Source organism: Rutidosis leptorrhynchoides, chromosome 3 (assembly GCF_046630445.1).
Source record: "Rutidosis leptorrhynchoides isolate AG116_Rl617_1_P2 chromosome 3, CSIRO_AGI_Rlap_v1, whole genome shotgun sequence".
NCBI lineage: Eukaryota > Viridiplantae > Streptophyta > Magnoliopsida > Asterales > Asteraceae > Rutidosis > Rutidosis leptorrhynchoides.
In genome coordinates, this window is record NC_092335.1 from 232,747,105 (window position 1) to 232,771,463 (window position 24,359).

At 36.2% G+C, this 24,359-nt stretch overlaps 1 protein-coding gene across 1 annotated transcript; it reads left to right on the top strand.

Annotated features, from left to right (window-relative positions):
* Nucleotides 1–6,590: 6,590 nt before the first annotated feature.
* On the top strand, nt 6,591–7,721 carry LOC139900866 (uncharacterized). The gene has a single exon (XM_071883617.1). The coding sequence runs from the start codon at nt 6,591–6,593 to the stop codon at nt 7,719–7,721; it is 1,131 nt and encodes a 376-aa protein (XP_071739718.1).
* The last annotated feature ends 16,638 nt before the right edge of the window (nt 7,722–24,359 follow it).

Genomic DNA, 24,359 nt, shown 5'->3' on the forward strand with positions numbered 1-24,359 from the left:
TGGTAAAGGTAATAATAATACCTAATAATAATACAAGTAATAATTAAGATACAACAAGTTACTTGTATCGAATTTCATATTAAAAAAATAATATTAATAACACCGATGTTAATATTAATATTATTATTAATGTTAATAATATTAATGAAAGTGACAATAATAATAACAACTTATATTATAACTTGTAATTAAGTTTGATATATTAATATTATATTTTATATAGTATTTACTAATCTATATATACACATATTTATTTACAAATAATTGTTCGTGAATCGTCGAGAGCAGTCAAAGGGTAAATGAATACATGAACACAGTTCAAAGTTTTTGAGACTCAACATTACAGACTTTGCTTATCGTGTCGAAATCAAGCTAGAATTAAGTTTAAATTTGGTCGAAAATTCCCGGGTCGTCACAAAGATTTCATCAATCATGTCTCCGGGTAGGTCTCTTAAAATATTGGGTAATCTATCCATTTTGTGTTTTTATACTGTAAAATAGACAAGAGTTAGATTCATAAAAAAAATACTTATTAATACAAGCAATTTTTACATATATCATAAAGCATAAGCACACTATATTACATATATTACACCACACGAATACAACTATCTTATTCTGACTTGCTCGTTTCTTCTTCTTCAGTTTTGGTTCGTTTTGCCAAGTTTCTAGGGATATATGATGTTCCCCTAATACGAGCCGTCATTTTCCACATTGGTTTAGAAAAACCTGGTGGTTTAGAGGTTCCCGGGTTATTGTCACAACTTAAGAAATACGGGTGTTGACGATACATATAAAGTTCATCGGGTTTGGAATCAAATTTCTCTATTTTTATTCCCTTTCCCTTATTGTTCTCTTTTGCCTTATTAAATTGTGTTGGGGTAATTTCTATAACATCATCGGAATCCTTGTCGGGATCCGATTCATCGGAGAATTGGTAATCCTCCCAATACTTTGCTTCCTTGGCGGAAACACCATTGACCATAATTAACTTTGGTCGGTTGGTTGAGGATTTTCTTCTACTTAACCGTTTTATTATTTCCCCCACTGGTTCTATTTCTTTTTCCGGTTCCGATTCTTCTTCCGGTTCCGACTCTTCTTCCGGTTCCTCTTCGGGAACTTGTGAATCAGTCCACGAATCATTCCAATTTACGTTTGACTCTTCGTTATTATTAGGTGAGTCAATGGGACTTGTTCTAGAGGTAGACATCTATCACATAATATCAAACGCGTTAAGAGATTAATATATCACATAATATTCACATGTTAAAAATATATAGTTTCCAACAAAATTTGTTAAGCAATCATTTTTTAAGTAAACACGGTCGAAGTCCAGACTCACTAATGCATCCGAACAAACTCGATAAGACACACTAATGCAAAATTCTGGTTCTCTAAGACCAATGCTTGGATACCAACTGAAATGTCCCGTTCTTATTGATTAAAAACGTTCCATATTAATTGATTTCGTTGCGAGGTTTTGACCTCTATATGAGACATTTTTCAAAGACTGCATTCATTTTAAAACAAACCATAACCTTTATTTCATCAATAAAGGCTTAAAAAGCTTTACGTAGATTATCAAATAATGATAATCTAAAATATCCTGTTTACACACGACTATTACATAATGGTTTATAATACAAATATGTTACAACGAAATAAGTTTCTTGAATGCAGTTTTTACACAATATCATACAAGCATGGACTCCAAATCTTGTCCTTATTTAAGTATGCGACAGCGGAAGCTCTTAATAATCACCTGAGAATAAACATGCTTAAAACGTCAACAAAAAATGTTGGTGAGTTATAGGTTTAACCTATATATATCAAATCGTAACAATAGACCACAAGATTTCATATTTCAATATACCTCCCATACATAGAAATAAAAATCATTCATATGGTGAACACCTGGTAACCGACATTAACAAGATGCATATATAAGAATATCCCCATCATTCCGGGATCCTCCTTCGGACATGATATAAATTTCGAAGTACTAAAGCATCCGGTACTTTGGATGGGGCTTGTTGGGCCCGACAGATCTATCTTTAGGATTTGCGTCAATTAGGGTGTTTGTTCCCTAATTCTTAGATTACCAGACTTAATAAAAAAGGGCATATTCGATTTCGATAATTCAACCATAGAATGTAGTTTCACGTACTGGTGTCTATTTTGTAAATCATTTATAAAACCTGCATGTATTCTAATCCCAAAAATATTAGATTTTAAAAGTGGGACTATAACTCACTTTCACAGATTTTTTTACTTCGTCGGGAAGTAAGACTTGGCCACTGGTCGATTCACGAACCTATAACAAATATGTACATATATATCAAAGTATGTTCAAAATATATTTACAACACTTTTAATACATTTTGATGTTTTAAGTTTATTAAATCAGCTGTCCTTGTTAGTAACCTACAACTAGTTGTCCACAGTTAGATGTACAGAAAAGAAATCGATATATATTATCTTGAATCAATCCACGACCCAGTGTATACATATCTCAGTATTGATCACAACTCAAACTATATATATTTTGGAATCAACCTCAACCCTGTATAGCTAACTCCAACATTCACATATAGAGTGTCTATGGTTGTTCCGAAATATATACAGATGTGTCGACATGATAGGTCAAAACATTGTATACGTGTCTATGGTATCTCAAGATTACATAATATACAATACAAGTTGATTAAGTTATGGTTGGAATAGATTTGTTACCAATTTTCACGTAGCTAAAATGAGTAGTTTTTACCAATTTTGTTTTGCTCGCCATTTCTTCGTTTCTAATCCGTTTTGAGTGATTTAAGCGGCCACGGTTTCGTATTGAACTTGACTTTATGAAACTAAACAGAAAAGGTATAGGTTTATAGTCGTAAATACAAGTTACAAGTCGTTTTTGAAAGAGGTAGTCATTTCCATCGAAAGAACGACATCTTGATGACTGTTTTGAAAAACATACTTTCACTTTGAGTTTAACCATGATTTTTGGATATGGTTTCATGTTCATAAGAAAAATCATTTTCCCAGAAGTATAGCTTTTAAATCAAAGTTTTTCATAGTTTTTAATTATCCAAACCAAAACAGCCCCCGGTTGTAACTATGACGGCGTAAATCCAGTTTTATGGTGTTTATCGTGTTTCCGGTTTTTAAATCATTAAGTTAGCATATCATATAGATATAGATCATGTGTATAGTTGATTTTAAAATTGTAGTTAGAAGGATTAACTTTATTTGCGAACAAGTTTAGAATTAACTAAACTATGTTCTAGTGATTACAAGTTTACCACTTCGAATATGATAGCTTTTTATGTATGAATTGAATGATGTTATGAACATCATTACTACCTTAAGTTTCTTGGATAAACCTACTGGAAAATAGAAAAATGGATCTAGCTTCAACGGATCCTTGGATGGCTCAAAGTTCTTGAAGCAGAATCATGACACGAAAACAAGTTCAAGTAAGATCATCACTTGAAATAAGATTGTTATAGTTATAGAAATTGAACCAAAGTTTGAATATGATTATTACCTTGTATTAGAATGATAACCTACTGTAAGAAACAAAGATTTCTTGAGGTTGGATGATCACCTTACAAGATTGGAAGTAAGCTAGCAAACTTGAAAGTATTCTTGATTTTATGAAACTAGAACTTGTAGAATTTATGAAGAACACTTAGAACTTGAAGATAGAACTTGAGAGAGATCAATTAGATGAAGAAAATTGAAGAATGAAAGTGTTTGTAGGTGTTTTTGGTCGTTGGTGTATGGATTAGATATAAAGGATATGTAATTTTGTTTTCATGTAAATAAGTCATGAATGATTAGTCATATTTTTGTAATTTTATGAGATATTTCATGCTAGTTGCCAAATGATGGTTCCCACATGTGTTAGGTGACTCACATGGACTGCTAAGAGCTGATCATTAGAGTGTATATACTAATAGTACATACATCTAAAAGCTGTGTATTGTACGAGTACGAATACGGGTGCATACGAGTAGAATTGTTGATGAAACTGAACGAGGATGTAATTGTAAGCATTTTTGTTAAGTAGAAGTATTTTGATAAGTGTCTTGAAGTCTTTCAAAAGTGTATGAATAAATATTAAAACACTACATGTATATACATTTTAACTGAGTCGTTAAGTCATCGTTAGTCGTTACATGTAAGTGTTGTTTTGAAATCTTTAGGTTAACGATCTTGTTAAATGTTGTTAACCCATTGTTTATTAAATCAAATGAGATGTTAAATTATTACATTATCATGATATCATGATGTATTAATATATCTTAATATGATATATATATATATATATACATTAAATGTCGTTACAACGATAATCGTTACATATATGTCTCGTTTCAAAATCATTAAGTTAGTAGTCTTGTTTTTACATATGTAGTTCATTGTTAATATACTTAATGATATGTTTACTTATCATAATATCATGTTAACTATATATATATATCCATATATATGTCATCATATAGTTTTTACAAGTTTTAACGTTCGTGAATCACCGGTCAACTTGGGTGGTCAATTGTCTATATGAAACCTATTTCAATTAATCAAGTCTTAACAAGTTTGATTGCTTAACATGTTGGAAACACTTAATCATATAAATATCAATTTCATTTAATATATATATATAAACATGGAAAAGTTCGGGTCACTACAATCTTCGCCCTAAGATATTAACTTGTTCGATTCTAATCGAACAAGGTTAATCCCATCGATTGTTTTACGCCCTTGAAATCCAAATTTCAAATCGGGGTTCGCACAGTTATTGGAGATAAAACATTCGATACACTTTTTCCCACAAATCTAGAACTCAAATCCAAGATCTAAATCACACTAATGATTTTCGTTTGATCAAATGAAGCTATCTAAGGGTACAGAATTAATTGCTCCTTACCTTAAAGAGCTAGACAATGCAGAAGCAAACCCAAGCAACGCAAAGAACGCCGACTTATACATGATCCACTCATGGGCTGCTGGGCAGCGACGAGAAGCAGGGGCATTAGATGAATGGAAGCACGAACCCATCATCTTCTCATCATCATTTAATATCAACCCTTCTTTTGAACCGGTCATCATCCGGGTACACATCTCTAATTGCCAAATTGGATGAATATACACCGACACCGGTGCAGGAGCAGAGGTCATGTTTGAACACTGCTTTTTGCAATTACCGGAAAGCATCCACCGATAAAAGAAAGTTGCGACCTCCCCATGAGCAGGATTCAACAGTGCTGCACCTTGGCTAGTAGGATCTATCACGTTGGAAGTTGTACTAGGAAAATTACTTTCCAAAGCACCGCATACATAGAATTTTCTATTGTCAAAACCGACTCATGGTACAAGGTTATACTCGGGCGTAATGCCATGCAAAAATTTGCGGCAATTACATCAACAATAAACGGCATGTTGAAATTCCCAACCCCAGCCGTAATAGCAAAAATCTGAACACAAGAGCTGTAACCGATTGAATGCTAGCAGATATTTAAAGGCACCGATGATATAATAATGCATGATGACGGTTACGTATCACCAAATCCTAAATATCCGGAGCAACGGATCCAGGTTGGCACCACTCTGAGCGCAAACACCAAAGATATGCTCTGCAAACTTTTAGCAGCAAATATCGACGTCTTCGCTTAGGAGCCGTCTGACATGACCGGTGTCCCACGAAAGATAGCACAACACCAGTTAAATGTGAACCAAAATGTCACACCCGTCGTCCAGAAGAAGCGAGCTATGGATTTTAAACGAAGCAAATTTCTAGACGATGAAGTACAAAGGCTGGTCGACGCAGGAATAATGAAGGAGGTGAAATATCAAACATGGGTCGCCAACCCAGTAATGGTAAAAAAGGCAGACGGCTCATGGCGCATGTGTGTCGACTACAAAGACATCAATAAAGCCTACCCAAAAGACAACTACTCCTGCCGGAGATCGACTGGAAAGTCGAATCCCTCGCGGGTTTCAGATTCAAAAGCTTCCTGGATGCTTATAGAGGTTACCAACAAATACCAATGGCAGAAAACGATGAAGAAAAAACCGCGTTCTTCACAAACAAATGCATCTGTTGTTATACCAAAATGCCATTCGGTTTAAAAAATGCAGGAGCAACATACCAAAAAGTAATAGACAAGGCATTCTAGGATTAGATCGGACGGAACATCGAAGCATACATAGATGACATCGTCATCAAAAGCGACTCGGAAGAACAGATGATTTTAGATATCATCGAAACATTCAAATCACTACGAAAAATCAATTTGAAACTAAATCCGTCAAAATGTTCCTTTTGGATAGAAGAGGGTCGATTCTTAGGGTTCACAGTTACCCCGATAGGAATCAAGGCGAATCAAAAGAAAATTCAGGCAATCGAAAACATGTAATCACCCAGGAGTAAAAAAGAAGTGGCGAGTCTAAACGGAAAACTAGCGGCATTAACAAGATTCCTGTCGCGGGCTACCGATAGATCTTTACCTTTCTTCCAATTGTTAAAAGGATGTTTAAACAAAAAAGACTTTGTTTGGACGGAGGATGCCGAGAAAGCCTTCCAGGATATGAAGGCATTCCTAAAGGAACTACCTACCCTCACGGCACCAATTCAGGGAGAAACTCTTACGATATACCTTGCTGCTTCCTACGAGGCAATCGGCTCGGTCCTAATTGCCGACAGAGGTAAAACCCAAATGTCGGTATACTTCGTAAGCAAAGTACTCCAAAACGGTGAAGTGAACTACTCGGCAATGGAAAAGCTAGTTTGTGCCCTGATGCACACGGTAAGGAGGTTAAGGCGATATTTCCTGGCACATCCGATACAGGTCCTCACGGACCAACCAATCAAACACGTCCTGGCAAGGCCGGAAATTTCCGAGAGGATGGCTAAATGGGCAATTGAGCTCGGCGAGCATGAAATTAGTTTTCTCCCAAGAAATTCCGTTAAAGGGCAGGTGGTAGCTGACTTCCTGGTGGAACTCCCTTCCGGCATAATTCACCACGGTGAAACTCCCGTCACAAGAAGGGACGAAGACAAATTTTGGGAATTATATACCGACGGGGGATCCAGTGAAGAAGGCGCTGACATTAGTTTGCTTCTAGTGTCCTCAAATGGAGAAGAAATAACCTATGCCATCCGACTGAAATTCGCCGCCTCAAACAATGAGGCCGAATATGAAGCTTTGCTTGCTGGTTTACGTTTAGCAAAGAGCATCGACGTACAGCGGCTCACGGCTTACGTTGACTCACAACTAGTAGCAAGTCAGCTAAACTGTAGTTTTGAAGCATGGGACGTATCAATGCAAAAATACCTGGAGCTTGCAAAAGCGCTAGTAAAAAACATTGCGACATTCGAAATCAAACAAATACCTCGCAACCGTAACAAAAAAGCAGACCCCTTAAGCAAACTCACCTCCCTGCTATATGACCACTTTACCAAAAAAGTCATGGTTGAGGTATTGGAAGCAAAGTCAACTGACGAAGACACTCTCATGGCAACAATAATAGAAGAAGAAGATTGCTGGATTACACCCTTTATACAATATCTTACCGAGAGTATCCTCCCGGAATACAAGCTAAAAGCTCGAAGGATCCGGATGCGAGCACCAATATACCATTTCCAAGATGGCATCATATACAGGAAATCGTTTACAGAGCCACATCTGAGGTGTATCGGACCAACGCAGGCTAAATAAATCATACAATAAATGCACGAAGGAGCCTGCTCGACACACTCCAGCTACAGAACGATAGTTAGCAGGATCAAAAGAATGGGTTATTTTTGGTCGTACATGTACCAGGATACATATGATCTAACTGTGAACTGCGAAGCATGTCAAATATACGCCCTCGTAAATAGATCTCTTCGGCATAACATGACACCGATACACGTTGCTTGGTAATTTTGCAAATGGGGAATCGACATCGTCGGTCCATTCCCAAGGGGTGTCGGAAATGTTAAATTCTTAGTTGTTGCAATCGACTACTTCACGAAATGGATTGAAGCAAAACCATTAAGCACGATCACTGGAAGGAAGATCCTAACCTTCGTATGAGAGGACATCGTTTGTCACTTCGATTTACCACGTGAAATAGTCAGCGACAACGGAACACAATTTGCACATAATCCATTTAGGGACTGGTGCATAGACATGGACATTCAATAATCATTCACCTCCGTGGTATACCCACAGGCTAACAGGCAAGTCGAAGTCACCAACAGGAACATTGTTGTCGGAATAAAATCCAGACTTGGTAAACATCGTCATGGGTGGGTAGACGAACTCCAACACGTACTATGGGCACACCGGACAACACCAAAAGAAAGTATGAATGAAACCCTGTTCAGCCTGGTATATGGCACCGAGACGGTTATCCCGGCTGAGGTACTTGTCCCGACCATACGTATAATGGCGTTTGATTAACAGCAGAATGATGAAGTATTACGAGAAAACCTAGACAACCTCGAAGAACGACGAACAATAGCACATATTCAGCAAGCCGAGAAGAAGCAAAAAATTGCAAATCACTATAACAAGAAAGTCAAACAACTGGACTTTCATATGCACGACCTAGTATTACGGATGAAATGTCCCGTTCTTATTGATTAAAAACGTTCCATATTAATTGATTTCGTTGCGAGGTTTTGACCTCTATATGAGACGTTTTTCAAAGACTGCATTCATTTTTAAACAAACCATAACCTTTATTTCATCAATAAAGGTTTAAAAAGCTTTACGTAGATTATCAAATAATGATAATCTAAAATATTCTGTTTACACACGACCATTACATAATGGTTTACAATACAAATATGTTACAACAAAATAAGTTTCTTGAATGCAGTTTTTACACAATATCATACAAGCATGGACTCCAAATCTTGTCCTTATTTAAGTATGCGACAGCGGAAGCTCTTAATAATCACCTGAGAATAAACATGCTTAAAACGTCAACAAAAATGTTGGTGAGTTATAGGTTTAACCTATATATATCAAATCATAATAATAGACCACAAGATTTCATATTTCAATACACATCCCATACATAGAGATAAAAATCATTCATATGGTGAACACCTGGTAACCGACATTAACAAGATGCATATATAAGAATATCCCCATCATTCCGGGACACCCTTCGGATATGATATAAATTTCGAAGTACTAAAGCATCCGGTACTTTGGATGGGGCTTGTTGGGCCCGATAGATCTATCTTTAGGATTCGCGTCAATTAGGGTGTCTGTTCCCTAATTCTTAGATTACCAGACTTAATAAAAAGGGGCATATTCGATTTCGATAATTCAACCATAGAATGTAGTTTCACGTACTTGTGTCTATTTTGTAAATCATTTATAAAACCTGCATGTATTCTCATCCCAAAAATATTAGATTTTAAAAGTGGGACTATAACTCACTTTCACAGATTTTTACTTCGTCGGGAAGTAAGACTTGGCCACTGGTTGATTCACGAACCTATAACAATATATACATATATATCAAAGTATGTTCAAAATATATTTACAACACTTTTAATATATTTTGATGTTTTAAATTTATTAAGTCAGCTGTCCTCGTTAGTAACCTACAACTAGTTGTCCACAGTTAGATGTACAGAAATAAATCGATAAATATTATCTTTAATCAATCCACGACCCAGTGTATACGTATCTCAGTATTGATCACAACTCAAACTATAAATATTTTGGAATCAACCTCAACCCTGTATAGCTAACTCCAACATTCACATATAGAGTGTCTATGGTTGTTCCGAAATATATATAGATGTGTCGACATGATAGGTCAAAACATTGTATACGTGTCTATGGTATCTCAAGATTACATAATATACAATACAAGTTGATTAAGTTATGGTTGGAATAGATTTGTTACCAATTTTCACGTAGCTAAAATGAGAAAAATTATCCAATCTTGTTTTACCCATAACTTCTTCATTTTAAATCCGTTTTGAGTGAATCAAATTGCTATGGTTTCATATTGAACTCTATTTTATGAATCTAAACAAAAAAAGTATAGGTTTCTAGTCGGAAAAATAAGTTACAAGTCGTTTTTGTAAAGGTAGTCATTTCAGTCGAAAGAACGACGTCTAGATGACCATTTTAGAAAACATACTTCCACTTTGAGTTTAACCATAATTTTTGGATATAGTTTCATGTTCATAATAAAAATCATTTTCTCAGAATAACAACTTTTAAATCAAAGTTTATCATAGTTTTTAATTAACTAACCCAAAACAGCCCGCGGTGTTACTACGACGGCGTAAATCCGGTTTTACGGTGTTTTTCGTGTTTTCAGGTTTTAAATCATTAAGTTAGCATATCATATAGATATAGAACATGTGTTTAGTTGATTTTAAAAGTCAAGTTAGAAGGATTAACTTTTGTTTGCGAACAAGTTTAGAATTAACTAAACTATGTTCTAGTGATTACAAGTTTAAACCTTCGAATAAGATAGCTTTATATGTATGAATCGAATGATGTTATGAACATCATTACTACCTTAAGTTCCTTGGATGAACCTACTGGAAAAGAAAAAAATGGATCTAGCTTCAATGGATCCTTGGATGGCTCAAAGTTCTTGAAGCAAAATCATGACACGAAAACAAGTTCAAGTAAGATCATCACTTGAAATAAGATTGTTATAGTTATAGAAATTGAACCAAAGTTTGAATATGATTATTACCTTGTATTAGAATGATAACCTACTGTAAGAAACAAAGATTTCTTGAGGTTGGATGATCACCTTACAAGATTGGAAGTGAGCTAGCAAACTTGAAAGTATTCTTGATTTTATGAAACTAGAACTTTTGGAATTTATGAAGAACACTTAGAACTTGAAGATAGAACTTGAGAGAGTTCAATTAGATGAAGAAAATTGAAGAATGAAAGTGTTTGTAGGTGTTTTTGGTCGTTGGTGTATGGATTAGATATAAAGGATATGTAATTTTGTTTTCATGTAAATAAGTCATGAATGATTACTCATATTTTTGTAATCTTATGAGATATTTCATGCTAGTTGCCAAATGATGGTTCCCACATGTGTTAGGTGACTCACATGGGCTGCTAAGAGCTGATCATTGGAGTGTATATACCAATAGTACATACATCTAAAAGCTGTGTATTGTACGAGTACGAATACGGGTGCATACGAGTAGAATTGTTGATGAAACTGAACGAGAATGTAATTGTAAGCATTTTTGTTAAGTAGAAGTATTTTGATAAGTGTATTGAAGTCTTTCAAAAGTGTATAAATACATATTAAAACACTACATGTATATACATTTTAACTGAGTCGTTAAGTCATCGTTAGTCGTTACATGTAAGTGTTGTTTTGAAACCTTTAGGTTAACGATCTTGTTAAATGTTGTTAACCCAATGTTTATAATATCAAAAGAGATTTTAAATTATTATATTATCATGATATTATGATGTACGAATATCTCTTAATATGATATATATACATTAAATGTCGTTACAACGATAAACATTACATATATGTCTCGTTTCAAAATCATTAAGTTAGTAGTCTTGTTTTTACATATGTAGTTCATTGTTAATATAATTAATGATATGTTTACTTATCAAAATATCATGTTAACTATATATATAACCATATATATGTCATCATATAGTTTTTTACAAGTTTTAACGTTCGTGAATCACCGGTCAACTTGGGTGGTCAATTGTCTATATGAAACCTATTTCAATTAATCAAGTCTTAACAAGTTTGATTGCTTAACATGTTGGAAACATTTAATCATGTAAACATCAATCTCAATTAATATATATAAACATGGAAAAGTTCGGGTCACTACAACGGAGCAACGAAGCTAGCTGGCAGCAGAATGTCGAAAAACTGGGTCCACGTTGGGAGGGACCTTACAGGGTTGTCGGCATAACCGACTACGGCGCATACCATCTGAAACACCAGAGGGAATCCCGTTACAACGCTTTTGGCATGCCTTCCATTTAAAGAAATACCACGTGTAATTTACCTGTAACCGGGAGGACTGATCACCCACTCGGATAACAGAAATATCACACAATTATGTACCAAAATTGTTTCTAAGTATGAGTCCTCAATAAAATTGCGATTTATATTCTTGTACTACATAATGACTCTGAATATGACATGAATACAATCATAAGTTTTTTGGTATATTTCTGACCTACCTCCAGAAGAAATGCCTTCTAGCTTTCGTTGGTAGGAGGATTTCTCTCGAAGAACCATTTCGGATAATGAGAGAATCAAACCAATTCATTGATGGTCCGGTTTTACCATATAAACATCTCGACCATACTCATGCGTAGTCTAGATATCTATGTTACTGTCATGACACAATGCGCAACTCGAAAGAAAATAAACTAGTTTACATAAGACATCCAACAAATGCAAAGACATTACATTACTACAAATAAAAGACAACCGAGTGCATAACTATACGGTTGAAAATTTGATGTCCTCCACGGATGAATTCTCATCCCTATAAACCCTATCTAAATCGTCAAAATTAATTTGACCAAGCGCTTCATGTGCCTGCTGGCACTCAGCGACGCAGGAAGGACCTATCATGTTCATCAAACTCTCGGCATCACTGTCATCCGACATGAAGCGTTGCACCAGTTTCGGCACCTCAAAAGTGGTCAACTTCTTAATGGCCTCAATAAATGCCTCAAACGGCTGATGCACAAGCGAAGACCACAATAAATGGTCAAAAAACACGAGTATACCAAATTGTAGGCGAGTAAGGTCACCCAGAGTCGCCGACACTTGCTATGACAATTTTTTGTTATCATCCGAGAGGTAGGTGACGACCTCCCTTTCCCGGTCTAATTCCGTTTAGAAGCCTCCAATGCTTTCCAAGAAGTCTCCAACTATGCCCGAGAAACCGCCAAGGCCTCTTTTGCCAACGCGAGCTCCCTCCCCAGCCGGGTGTTTTCACCCGATAACACAGCCATACGCCAGTTTTCATTCTCGAACATTACACATTGTTCGTGAATGCTTCGGGCGTCGACCTCACTCTGATCTAACTCTTCCACCGCAAGATGCTGGGAGAACACAGCAAATTAGGAACGTACATGATGCGCCTGTGCCGAAGAGAGAGAAGCTAATGCCGTTTTCAAAGAAGGAAATGCCATGACCTCCAAATATTCCTTAAAAACCAGATAGTCTGAAACAGCACAATGAAGGAAATCACGAAATTGCTCAACATCACAATCGGGCAAAACATAAACATTCTCACCAGTCGTTGTTGTTAGCCGGGGCTGAGGTTCTGACGACTCCATGACAGGTTTCTTTCCAGGACGATGACCCTGAACCGTCTCCATCTCCACCACCAGCTCTTCCTCAACCACCGGCTCTTCCTCAACCACCGGCTCTGTCTCTTCCCGGGTAACGACTCCCTCTAGCAACCGTGTCATAAAAATGGACACATGTCTCCTCAGGAACCACACCGGCACGACCTACACGGAAAACATAATCAGTATCTAATATTTGAATATTCACTAGCCGGCAAAGATATGTCAAAAACATACCCTCATTTGCAGCAACAGGCCCAATCCGACGTCTGGTACGACGTATCAACCCACCATTCAAAGACTCCGAATCATCAGGAGACTGTAACCGATGACGGCTGGTGGATGCCAAAGTTGCTCCCTCTATCACCTTATCTGTGAACACCATTCCATCAAGGCTAGTCGACCGAAGGACCTCTAACACGGTCAGCTCTGTATATATTCAAATTGTTATTTCAAACATAGCAAAAAATGTAGAAAAATACGGAAGAACTGTGTAAACAGATACCTCTTCCACCTCAGCGAGCAACATACATCCTGTCAGAACGGTCCCAATTATTGCTAACATTGGCCATCAACATAACCTGTTCACCATACATCCTTTAGGTAATCTTCAGCCCCCTCAATTGATCAACAATCTCACTTGACAGCTCTGACAGCCGTTGAGGACGTTGCACGGCAACAGTCCTAAAAACATAGGCTTGAGCATCCCTCATTGGGAAATCAGAGCGATTAGCAAAGACAAACGTTCGCACCTAGTCATCTGCAATCACCGATGGCTCACCAAGAAATTCAACCTCGTCTTTAAAGGTATACTACCCATTGCGATATGCAGTCAGGCGAAATATACTTCTAAAAATTTTCAAATCCAATGCCATTCCCAAACCATTAAAATACATCTTGAATAGCACAATGGAACGAATGGCATTTGGGTGCAAACGTCCAACGCTGAGACCGTAGAAGTTAAGTACCTTCATAAAAAACGTCGTAAAAGGATACCTAAGGTTTGAAAATTCAAAAGGCCTCAAATAGATTGTACACATGTTCGAAAGAGGACCACAAGCACGTTGCTGAGATCTGGGTATAACCAGTTGAAAACTTCACAAACGAGGGCATTAAAAGTAGATTCTATTTAGATATGCCTCATCAACGTTGTTGGAAGCGCGTAACACGTCATGAAGGGGATTGGAAGGTCTGGGAGGCATGATGTATAAATGAAGAAGATGATGAAAGATTCAATCGAACGAAGTAAGAAAAGTATTTTTCTTTTTTATGAAAGATAAAGAATATCGAAACTAGAAAGATTTAAGTGAAGATTATTGGTCGTTTATAAAGGCAAATATTTCATGCGGGACCCATAAGACTCAAAAATTACATTGAAATACGCGAAAGACTTTATTATGATTAAGACAGAATCCAACAAGCATTAATTGCACGTCAAATCAGTCATGTGGGGTATATTCCTTTAAGTTTGGCAACGCAGCTGTCCCAGCTGACCTCACCAAACTAGGGGGACTTGATGATACGCATAACAACCCTATCGAAAAGACATGTCATCGACCAGATCACTTACATACACACCCGAGAAATACGCGTCCCGGGCATTGGCTGGCCGAGACACTACACAATGCTCATCCTACCCGAACATGTGTGCAGGCTATCGGTACCACTTAGTCGGGCACAAAGTATTGAGGAGTTACGGAACATAATGTCATGAAAAGGCCTGCCGGACCATGTACGATAGGGCATCCGACAACCTTTACAATATCATTTATGAACCAGTTACAATTTTACCCGGCCAAAAGACTACCGTGAAGAAGCACTTGAAATAAACATGAGGCAAGGTCCTTTTGCCTAAAAGCAAGATATTCATCCGCCACACTAAAGACGGATTCAACACACTCTCCCGGAGTAGTCATACCTCTCCAAGATGTGTCGAGTCCCGGAACAAACATATGGTCCTGGAACTGGCATACCGTCTCGGATCAACCACATGGTCTCGGAACTAGCATACCTCCCCGGATCAAACACATGATCCCGGAACTGGCATACTGTCTCGGAACAAACACATGATCCCGGAACAGACACACAGATGGGCTGCACGCCACGTCAGCCCGTGAATCTAGGAAAGTTTGTTAGGATTTGTTCGTTACTCCAATGAAAGGGACATGTGCCACGTCAGCCCTCGAAATTTGTGAAGTTTGTTATAACCATGAAAGGGACATGTGCCACATCACCATTCCCTCATAACACCTATAAATACACGAACAAAATCATTCATTAAACAACACTGGATGCATTAATGTTACTCTGCCCAAATTAATTACGGTAACACTTCTCTGACTGATAATGCAATTTCGATAGAGATTCTGGTCTTCACCCTAAGATACTAACTTGTTCGATTCCAATCGAACAAGGTTAATCCATCGATTATTTTACGCCATTGAAATCCAAATTTCAAATCGGGGTTCGCACAGTTATTGGAGATAAAACATTCGATACAATTTTTCCCACAAATCTAGCACTCAAATCCAAGATCTAAATCGCACTTAACGATTTTAGTTTGATCATCATATAAGATAGAGAATCGGTCCGGGAAGAATTCTTTATATGATTAATGATAGATTGAAAAGACCGGGTTCCAGAGGTTGATTGGTGTTTCGTCTTATGTACTTTGGTTGTTTTCTTCCTTATGTTTGGTTATTATTTTGTTATTTTTAGGTTTCGGCTTGTTAGGGAGACTCGTTTATATATAGTTTGCGTGTATATGTTTCTTTATAGGTGCGAGCTTCCCCGTTTCCCCGTCGCTTTGTATTCCCTGTAGAGGGAGTTTTTCTTTGGAAAACGATCTCCTTTCTATATGAGTATTCGTTATTTTCGAAAAAAGTGAATTTAAGATATTAATCAGTAGTCGAAATGAAGATGTTACAGATATTCACGCTTTTACATATTTTGAGTAATTCCCATATTGTATATATTCAAGCGTTTTCTCATTGCGCTTTAAATTTACAACCATGAGTTGTAATCCCTTGAATTTAATAATTTGCTTGAAATCCAACGGACCAATCAGAGTGCGACATGTAGCGCGACAATCACGTGATTAAAAAAAATTCAAAAAGTTTTTTTTTTTGAAAAAATTTTTAAAAAAATTTTTTCGAATTTTTTTTTTCAAATTTAGCATGTCAAATCCAATCATATGTGATTGTAAAACACATGTGATTCTGCATGTAAAATCCAATCACATGTGATTGAAAAATTAAATATTAATTTTTTTTTCAAAAAAAAGTTCAACCGAAAACAGACTTTAATTCGGTAATTTTATTAAGTTTGTTAGCGTTTTGTAATCATATCTTCAAAATTTCAGACTTTAATTCGGTGATTTGATCAAGTTTTGATCAAAAACTTGGTGTTTAAAGGTTTTAGCACAAATTTACTGAAATTCGTCATTTTATTAAATAAAATTTTTTTCAATCACATGTGATTGGATTTGACATGCAGAATCACATGTGATTGTGTTTTACAATCACATGTGATTGGCATGCAGAATCACATGTGATTTACTGCATGTCAAATTCAATCACATGTTATTGGAAAAAATAAAATTCGAAAAAACAAAAAAAAAAAATTCGAAATTTTTTTTTTTTAATTTTTTTTCTATCACCTGTGATTATCGCACCACGTGTCGCACTTTGATTAGTCCATTGAATGTCAACTTAAAAGTTAGTTTCATTTGAATATTTCTGTTTCAATAGTATACATTTGTTTGTTTGTCATATATATATTTGCAAGAAATTCGTTACATAGTGTTTCTACCAGCCTTTTATTTTTCTTACATATGTCTAGAGTTTCATCGCTTCAAATATACGTACTTTTTCGGTTTTAAGATGTTCAAACCGACCGCAATCTATTACTTTAGTTAGTATTAAGATCCTCAAGTTATAAGATCAATTGATGGGTCATGTTATCATTTTTGTAAAGAAAAATGTAGGACGAAATTGTTTTAATTTTATTTTATCTAGTATTTATATGTGTTTTGTTATTCTCACAACAATCACAACTAAATTAATCAAATCAAATTATAATTATAATATAATTTGAGAGAAACTCAATCTAATTAACAATGTCTGCCATCTTCTCCACTGAAATAAGCCCAAGACTTCTAGGCAATTACCTCACAATAGCCCATAACATGTGTTGTAAGCATTTTATCTCCTCTAACTCGAACAATAATACCCCTCCAACTAGTGGCAAAAATACTCGTATCCGATGGAGAAACTCGAAATGTGAAATTTTTGGGCGGGGTTCGGGATGGGTATACGGGTCTAGGGGCGGGTATGGGGATTATTTTAGATTTTATGCGTGCTCGGGTATGAGATTGTTTTAAACACAAACCTGATTTTCCGAACACCGAAAAAAGACTCGAATTCATATACCCGACCCAATTAATATTTGATAACGCATATATAAGTATATAAATATATATTTTTTGAAGAGGAGTTATTTGTAATACTGTATTCTGTATAGTTTTTAGTCTGGGAGGAGCAATATTCATAATTGTGTATTTCTCTTTAAAATTTTAAATTTTAAATTTTAAATATTTGATGTACATATTTGAGGCCATCTGTAACGACCTCGAATCGGGACTAGCGGTAAATGACTTTTACCCTTAGTGAATATTAATTATTAATATTAGTCATTTTAATAATTATGGGTTAATAATTATTTGATTGGTTAGTTATGTGCGCTTTGTGACAAGGGTCACAAAACAGGTTTCGTTATGTGAATTGGACCTCGTTAGGGCTGCCTAATGAGGTACATTGTGTTTTAGATCACTGGTAAATACCCGTGTGTACTGGGGAATGGGGTTTCCTCACTATGAAGAAACCCCAATTGAATATATACTCTTGTACGTTCCTTATTCTACCTATTTTAAAAACTAAGAACCCTAAAACACTCCATGCTCTCTAAATCCTTAAAATCAAAAGTGCAAATTAAAGGCTAGTGATTTCTCTTATCTGATTCTAGTGATTACAAGGATCAAGACAAGGTAAACATCTCTGAATTTGATGAATTTAAAAGTGGATTTTGGGTAAAATGGGTTTTGGTAAATTTTGAGCTTGATTCTTGTGTATATGTGTTTGTTAGGCTTGATTGATGTTAGAAATAGTTTATATAAGTGTTATGTGATATTCTTGAGCCTTTGAATAGACCAAAACAAGCAAAAATCGAGTTTTTGGGCCAAAAACGCGAAAAACAGCGTGCTGAAGCTGTTCTTCAGCTCCCACACGAGTGACAGATCAACCGCGCGAGTGACCACACTTTTAAGGGTCACCCACACGTGTGAGGACTCACTCGTACGAGTGAGGCCTCAGCCACACGTGTGAGCAGCAGGTCAGAATTTTGGAAACTTGTTTCGGTCATAACTTTTAAACCGTAACTCCGTTTTCGACAAATAAACTATCGTTGGAATCATCTTGAAGTGTACGTTACAATGATAAGGTTTTAAAATACTAAATCAAATTTATGTTGGTTGAAAAAAGCTAAAATTACAATTGGGCTGCTGTTCCTGCTCAACCGTGCGAGTGAGGCACTCACCCGTACGGGTGAGGTGTTCAACCGCGCGTGTGAGCTTCTAAATCATGCGAGTGGACTTGAAAGTCACTCGTGGGGGGTAGTTTTTCAGTCGTACGAGTGAGAATACTCACCCGTACGAGTGATCTGGTCAGTCGCACGAGTGGGACCCCACCCGTGCGAGTGATGGAGTTTGTATGTTTGGGTCAAGTTCTATTCTGACTCATTTACTGTATTGTCGTGTTTATTTCTTCTAATGTATAATCTGGTTGAAATGGTTACTAACTAGAGAAATGATATTCTCAGGTGATAAAGGAAAAGGTGAAGGCTCAGTGAAATAAGACTATTGAGTTCTTGTATTTCCAGGTGAGTGGGACTATCCTAATGTTTATAAGTATTTAGTAGCGGGTTATGCTACTGTTACCTTGGCTTACTCACCTGAATACTTAGTATATGATATACTGTGCTATATTATGTGACTTGTTGTGGCCACCCTGGATGCCGACTACGGGTTAGTAGTCTGGTAGTGATATTGCCGATTGCAGATTTTGTAGCGGCAACTGGCTTACATGTGGGGCAGCTATGGTTTTGTAGTTATGTCAAATTTGTAAGATGGGCAAGAGGCAGGAATGAGTCTTTCTGGTTCAGGAGTTACTATTCGCGTAGTATAGTTGAACGATGAACCTCCTGCATCTGGATACTATGCGAGGGAGACAGTAACTGGAATTATCGGTATACTCCAACTTGATCGATTGGAGTTAAGGGCCCGGCCAGGCCGCCGATCCTCTTGTTATCAAGACCTTGTTTGTGTATTGGCTAGCTTGATGCTATATGCTTATACCTGTTAGGACTGCGCCATTCACTTAGACTTGTGCTAACCCCTCACTTCCTCCCATGCAGGTAGACTTGTATGTTAGGGTTTTTGGGAGGAGCTTGCTGTTTTGATGGATATGTTTGAAGAACAAACTCTGAAGTCTTTTGTATAACCTAAAATTAGTTGTTTAACGTAACACCAGATATATTATAATAATCGTGTGGTATTGTAAAACTTAAGTATTATATGTATAAAGTTTCCGCTGTGTATTTTAAAAAAAAATAATAATAAATGGACGGTGTTACACCATCGCATAGGTGAATGCATGGCAAGGCTGTACCATAAACATTCTTATAATAACCCATCAAAATCGCTATTGACACAGTCAATAGCAAACGATCTCACAACGAAGTTATGCCATCTATATGAAACGTTTTAATAAATATTCCATTCATTATCTAAAAAGAATTTTTAAAAATAGTAAGTTTCCATAAATAACAGGTTATTAAAAATAGTAAGTTGATCAAAGTCAAATCATCCAGCATAAAGTAATAGAGTTTGAATGCAATAAAGTTTGTAATAATGTAAAGTAATACTCCAATGCAACACCTTGAGCAATCAATAACCGAAACGATTATGAACCTGATAATAAACATGCTAAAGTGTCAACACAAAGGTTGATGAGTTCATAGGTATAATACAAAATGATAAAGTAAAGTATAGTTGAGTAAAGTAAACCACGAGTTTTAAATTGTTAAAAAACATTTTTCAAAAGGTTCCTCAAAAAGTTCATATAAAATTCGGTTAACATTTCATCATAAGTTCGTCAAAATTGTCGTTTAAAGTTCGTCATAAGTTCATCAAAGTTCCTTTTAAAATTCATCTTAAGCTCATCAAAAATTCGCTTCAAGTTCATCATAAATTTATCAAAAAGTTTGTCAAAAGTTCGTCTAAAAGTTTATCATAATAATTTAAAGTAAAATAGATCACAATATTTCATGTTCGTAAACATCATCAAAAATTTTATCTGACATCTATAGTTTGAGCACCTGGTAACCAAATCTAACGTAAATAATAAATCACCATCTGTAATAAAATACAGTGAACTATGCGTACCACCTCGAATATTATACGCCCGTTAACAATGTTAGCATGACTAATCCGGACGGGGATGTAAAACCATATGGATCTATATATACCTATTCGCGCCCGCCAGTTCAAAAACTAGTAGTTAACAGTTACCAAGCTAAGAGATTATTAGTTCAAACTCATTGTAGCATATTCTTAATAGCATATCTTCATGTACTAGTGAACATAATTTAAAATAGTAAAACATCCATGTATTTTCACCCAAAGTATAAAATAGTTGTAAAACGAGTAAAAAGTGGGGCTATAAAACTCACCTAAAGTGCACATTAAATAATCACACAACTAACTTAGCTAACAAAAGCGCAGTAGACCGACGTACTCAACCTAGAGATACAAGTTGGTCAATATGCATCTAACAAACTAGATTGGGTCACCATGTAATCATAATTGTATAGCTCGAGTCCGACTCCATTGTCTTTAACAAAATTCAAAGTTTAATATGTTTCAAAATAATAAACGTCACACGTAAAGTTAATAATTGTTGGTCCCAATTTAACCCCAAAGGGGTGGTTGGGTGCTTAGGAATCTCCAAAGGGGACTCAGGTTTAATCCCCACCAACATCACTTTGGGTCCTTGCCTTTCAAAAAAAAAAAAAAATTGTTAGTCCCGATTTAACAACATGAAGTTTGTAGAGGGGTGGGAATATAATTATTTTTGTTAATTAAAAGTTTTTATCAGTTTAAGCATATAACTAACAATCAATTAAATCGGAGTCATAAGTAATTTTCAACGTTATTCTTATTGAAATAATCTCAAGGAATTGTAGTTATCCTTTATGAAATAGATAACCGGTTGATACAGATTCCACACATATATCTTTTGAACGAATGAAGCTTATACAAGGTTTGGACTCTATCAATTTAATACCCACAACACTCAGTATTATAATAGCGGAATTCATCTATTTATTGAGATCCTATAAACCGTGTAAACATTTGTTTGTCTGTTGGTACAATGGATGTTTGTACTTTAACACACAACTATGTCAGAGAGCACGTGACTCTCTTTCCTCTTCAATAGCTATTTGCAAGAATACCTGATATCAGCCAAAAAGTCACATCTTTACCCCCGATATTGAGCCCTAAAACCATAAAATTCCAAACTTTATCGCCAAAATAATCACTTTGTTGGTTAATTTGGTAGATTTAGTAATTACAAAGGCTATGTTTCAAGAATCACTAAAACGGAGGAAAAACGAGCAAAACCTGCTAAGACGATTAACTCGCGTTTAAATAACTTATTTTATAATTTTTGAAAAAGTTTATTTACTTAATCTCCCATTATAGGATATTCAATTATGAACGTGTGGGCGCAAGAATCGTCAAAAACGGAGCTAAAACGAAGATTCTAGAGCGAAAACGGTGAAAGACAAGTTTGATCCAGCAAACGGCTTGCCAAACCCCTTGTCAAACGGCCTGCCAGGCTTGAAAATGGCCTGCCAGCAAACGGGCATCAGAAACGGCTTGCCTGGCTCGCAAACCCCCTGCCAAACGGCTTGCCAAATGGCCTGCCAAGCGGCAAGCCGTTTTTCAGCCATTTATTTACATTTTTGCCATCGAGCATTTCCTATAAATGGGGGTTTCATCCCACCATTTCAACACACACCAATTCTTCACTTCTCTCTCAAATATCTCTCTATAGTCGCTCTCTAGTGATCTATAGGAGATTAGTTCTCTCTCTACTTTCTCTCTCTAGATTCTAGAGAGAGAAAAATACAGAGATTAGGAAATGTAATTGTCTCTCTATTGTCGCTCTCTAGTGATCAATAGGAGATTAGTATGTAGTTAGTAGTAGAAGCTATCGTGCATTATAACGCTATGGATATTATGAAGAAATACAAGTGTTATTCTGTCGACATTGCTCGGTAATATATATCCTTTTTTTATTAATTTATTATAATATTCTTCTTTGATGTTTGTGATTTATTAATATTAGAAATGCTTATTGCCATGATGTGTGAGTAATTGCTTGATTGTTTGCCATGATTTAATAATGTTAGTTAGGGATGATTATCGTTTCGTACTCGCTTTCTGTCTATGATATTAAACCTCGTTATTATCGTCCTTCCACCAATAAACGTGAGAAACCTTTTATAAGTCGACAATTATAAGATAATTAATTATTTGTGCTTATACATTGGTCAAGGTATGAACCCATCGGAAATGCTATAAAGTACATGGAGAATTACCATAGGACCAGATCAAGACATTGGTCAAGAGTATAAGACTCGAGGAAATACTGTTGCAACAGTAGAGTACAGTGTTGATGTACTATAGGACCACTTGAGCATGGTCAAGGTTAGAAGCTATGGAACCACTATAAGTCTAGTACATGGTGGATAACTAAGGGATTTATTGGGTAGATTTAAGTAAGGGCTGGTTTAAATCATAAATGGGAGTTTAACGCACTACAATACAAACTAAGCTTATAAATCTTTAAGGATGACTGAGAACTATCAGAGGTTCTAATTTGTCTACAAACCCTTAGATTTTACCAAACCATTGACAGAAAGGAAGTCGAAACACAATCATAACCACCCACTTGGGTGATACACTAAGGTGTTAAGAAAGGTTGGATATTCTATATGGCTATGCTACTTTATTCGTGCACCCAAGGTATGCATTGCATTCATGATGGGCCGCTTATATCCTTAAACCGGATAAAGCGTCGGGAGTTGAGCATAGTCCATCCGATCAGAATCTTCAAATCCTAGTTCCTCATGACATGCTAATCGGGAAACCGATTAGTAGGGAATCTAGTATTTACACCACGATATATCTAACCAATGAGTGTCTCGCAATCATCCCGACACTACGTTATCTTAAATCATGGTGAACCACGTCTTCTCTGTCCTTAGCTGTTGCATGCTAGCTAGCTTATTTTAATTATATTGCTTTAATATTTTAAATACAATTGTAAGTCAAATCAACCCAACTATTGCATTTACATAATTTGATATTCCGGATAAAGTGGTGTCTAGAATAAATCGGTTGGACTTGGTTATTGGATTTTCCGAACAGTAGCCAATTTATTGGGACCAAAAGGATCCTGCCTCTCCACACAAGGTGTACCTGGCCACTAGTCTTGGATACTAAATTGTGTACAAACCCAATCTTAATTACTAAATTATCTGAATAAGCTCCGTTTCAAATTCGACCGCTCAAAGAACAACCCTAGGTCATATTTACCCTTGCTAACCCATAGGAAGGAATAATAGATTTAGGCCCATCATATATAAATTAAACAATCAACTTCTTCCGTTGATATCCTGAATTGACGTTTTGCGACCTAACGACACCGCATAAATAAACCGTCCGATTCGGGCATATCAGGAGAGAGTTAATTTTTGGCGGCGCTGCCGGGGAGCGGTAGTACGATTTGGAGCCTGTTTAGATTAGTTAGTTTTTAAGAGACCCTTGTGACTAAGAATAGCTTTGTCAGAAGTTACTAGTTTACCGTAGTTAGGTTAGATAATATTAGCTCA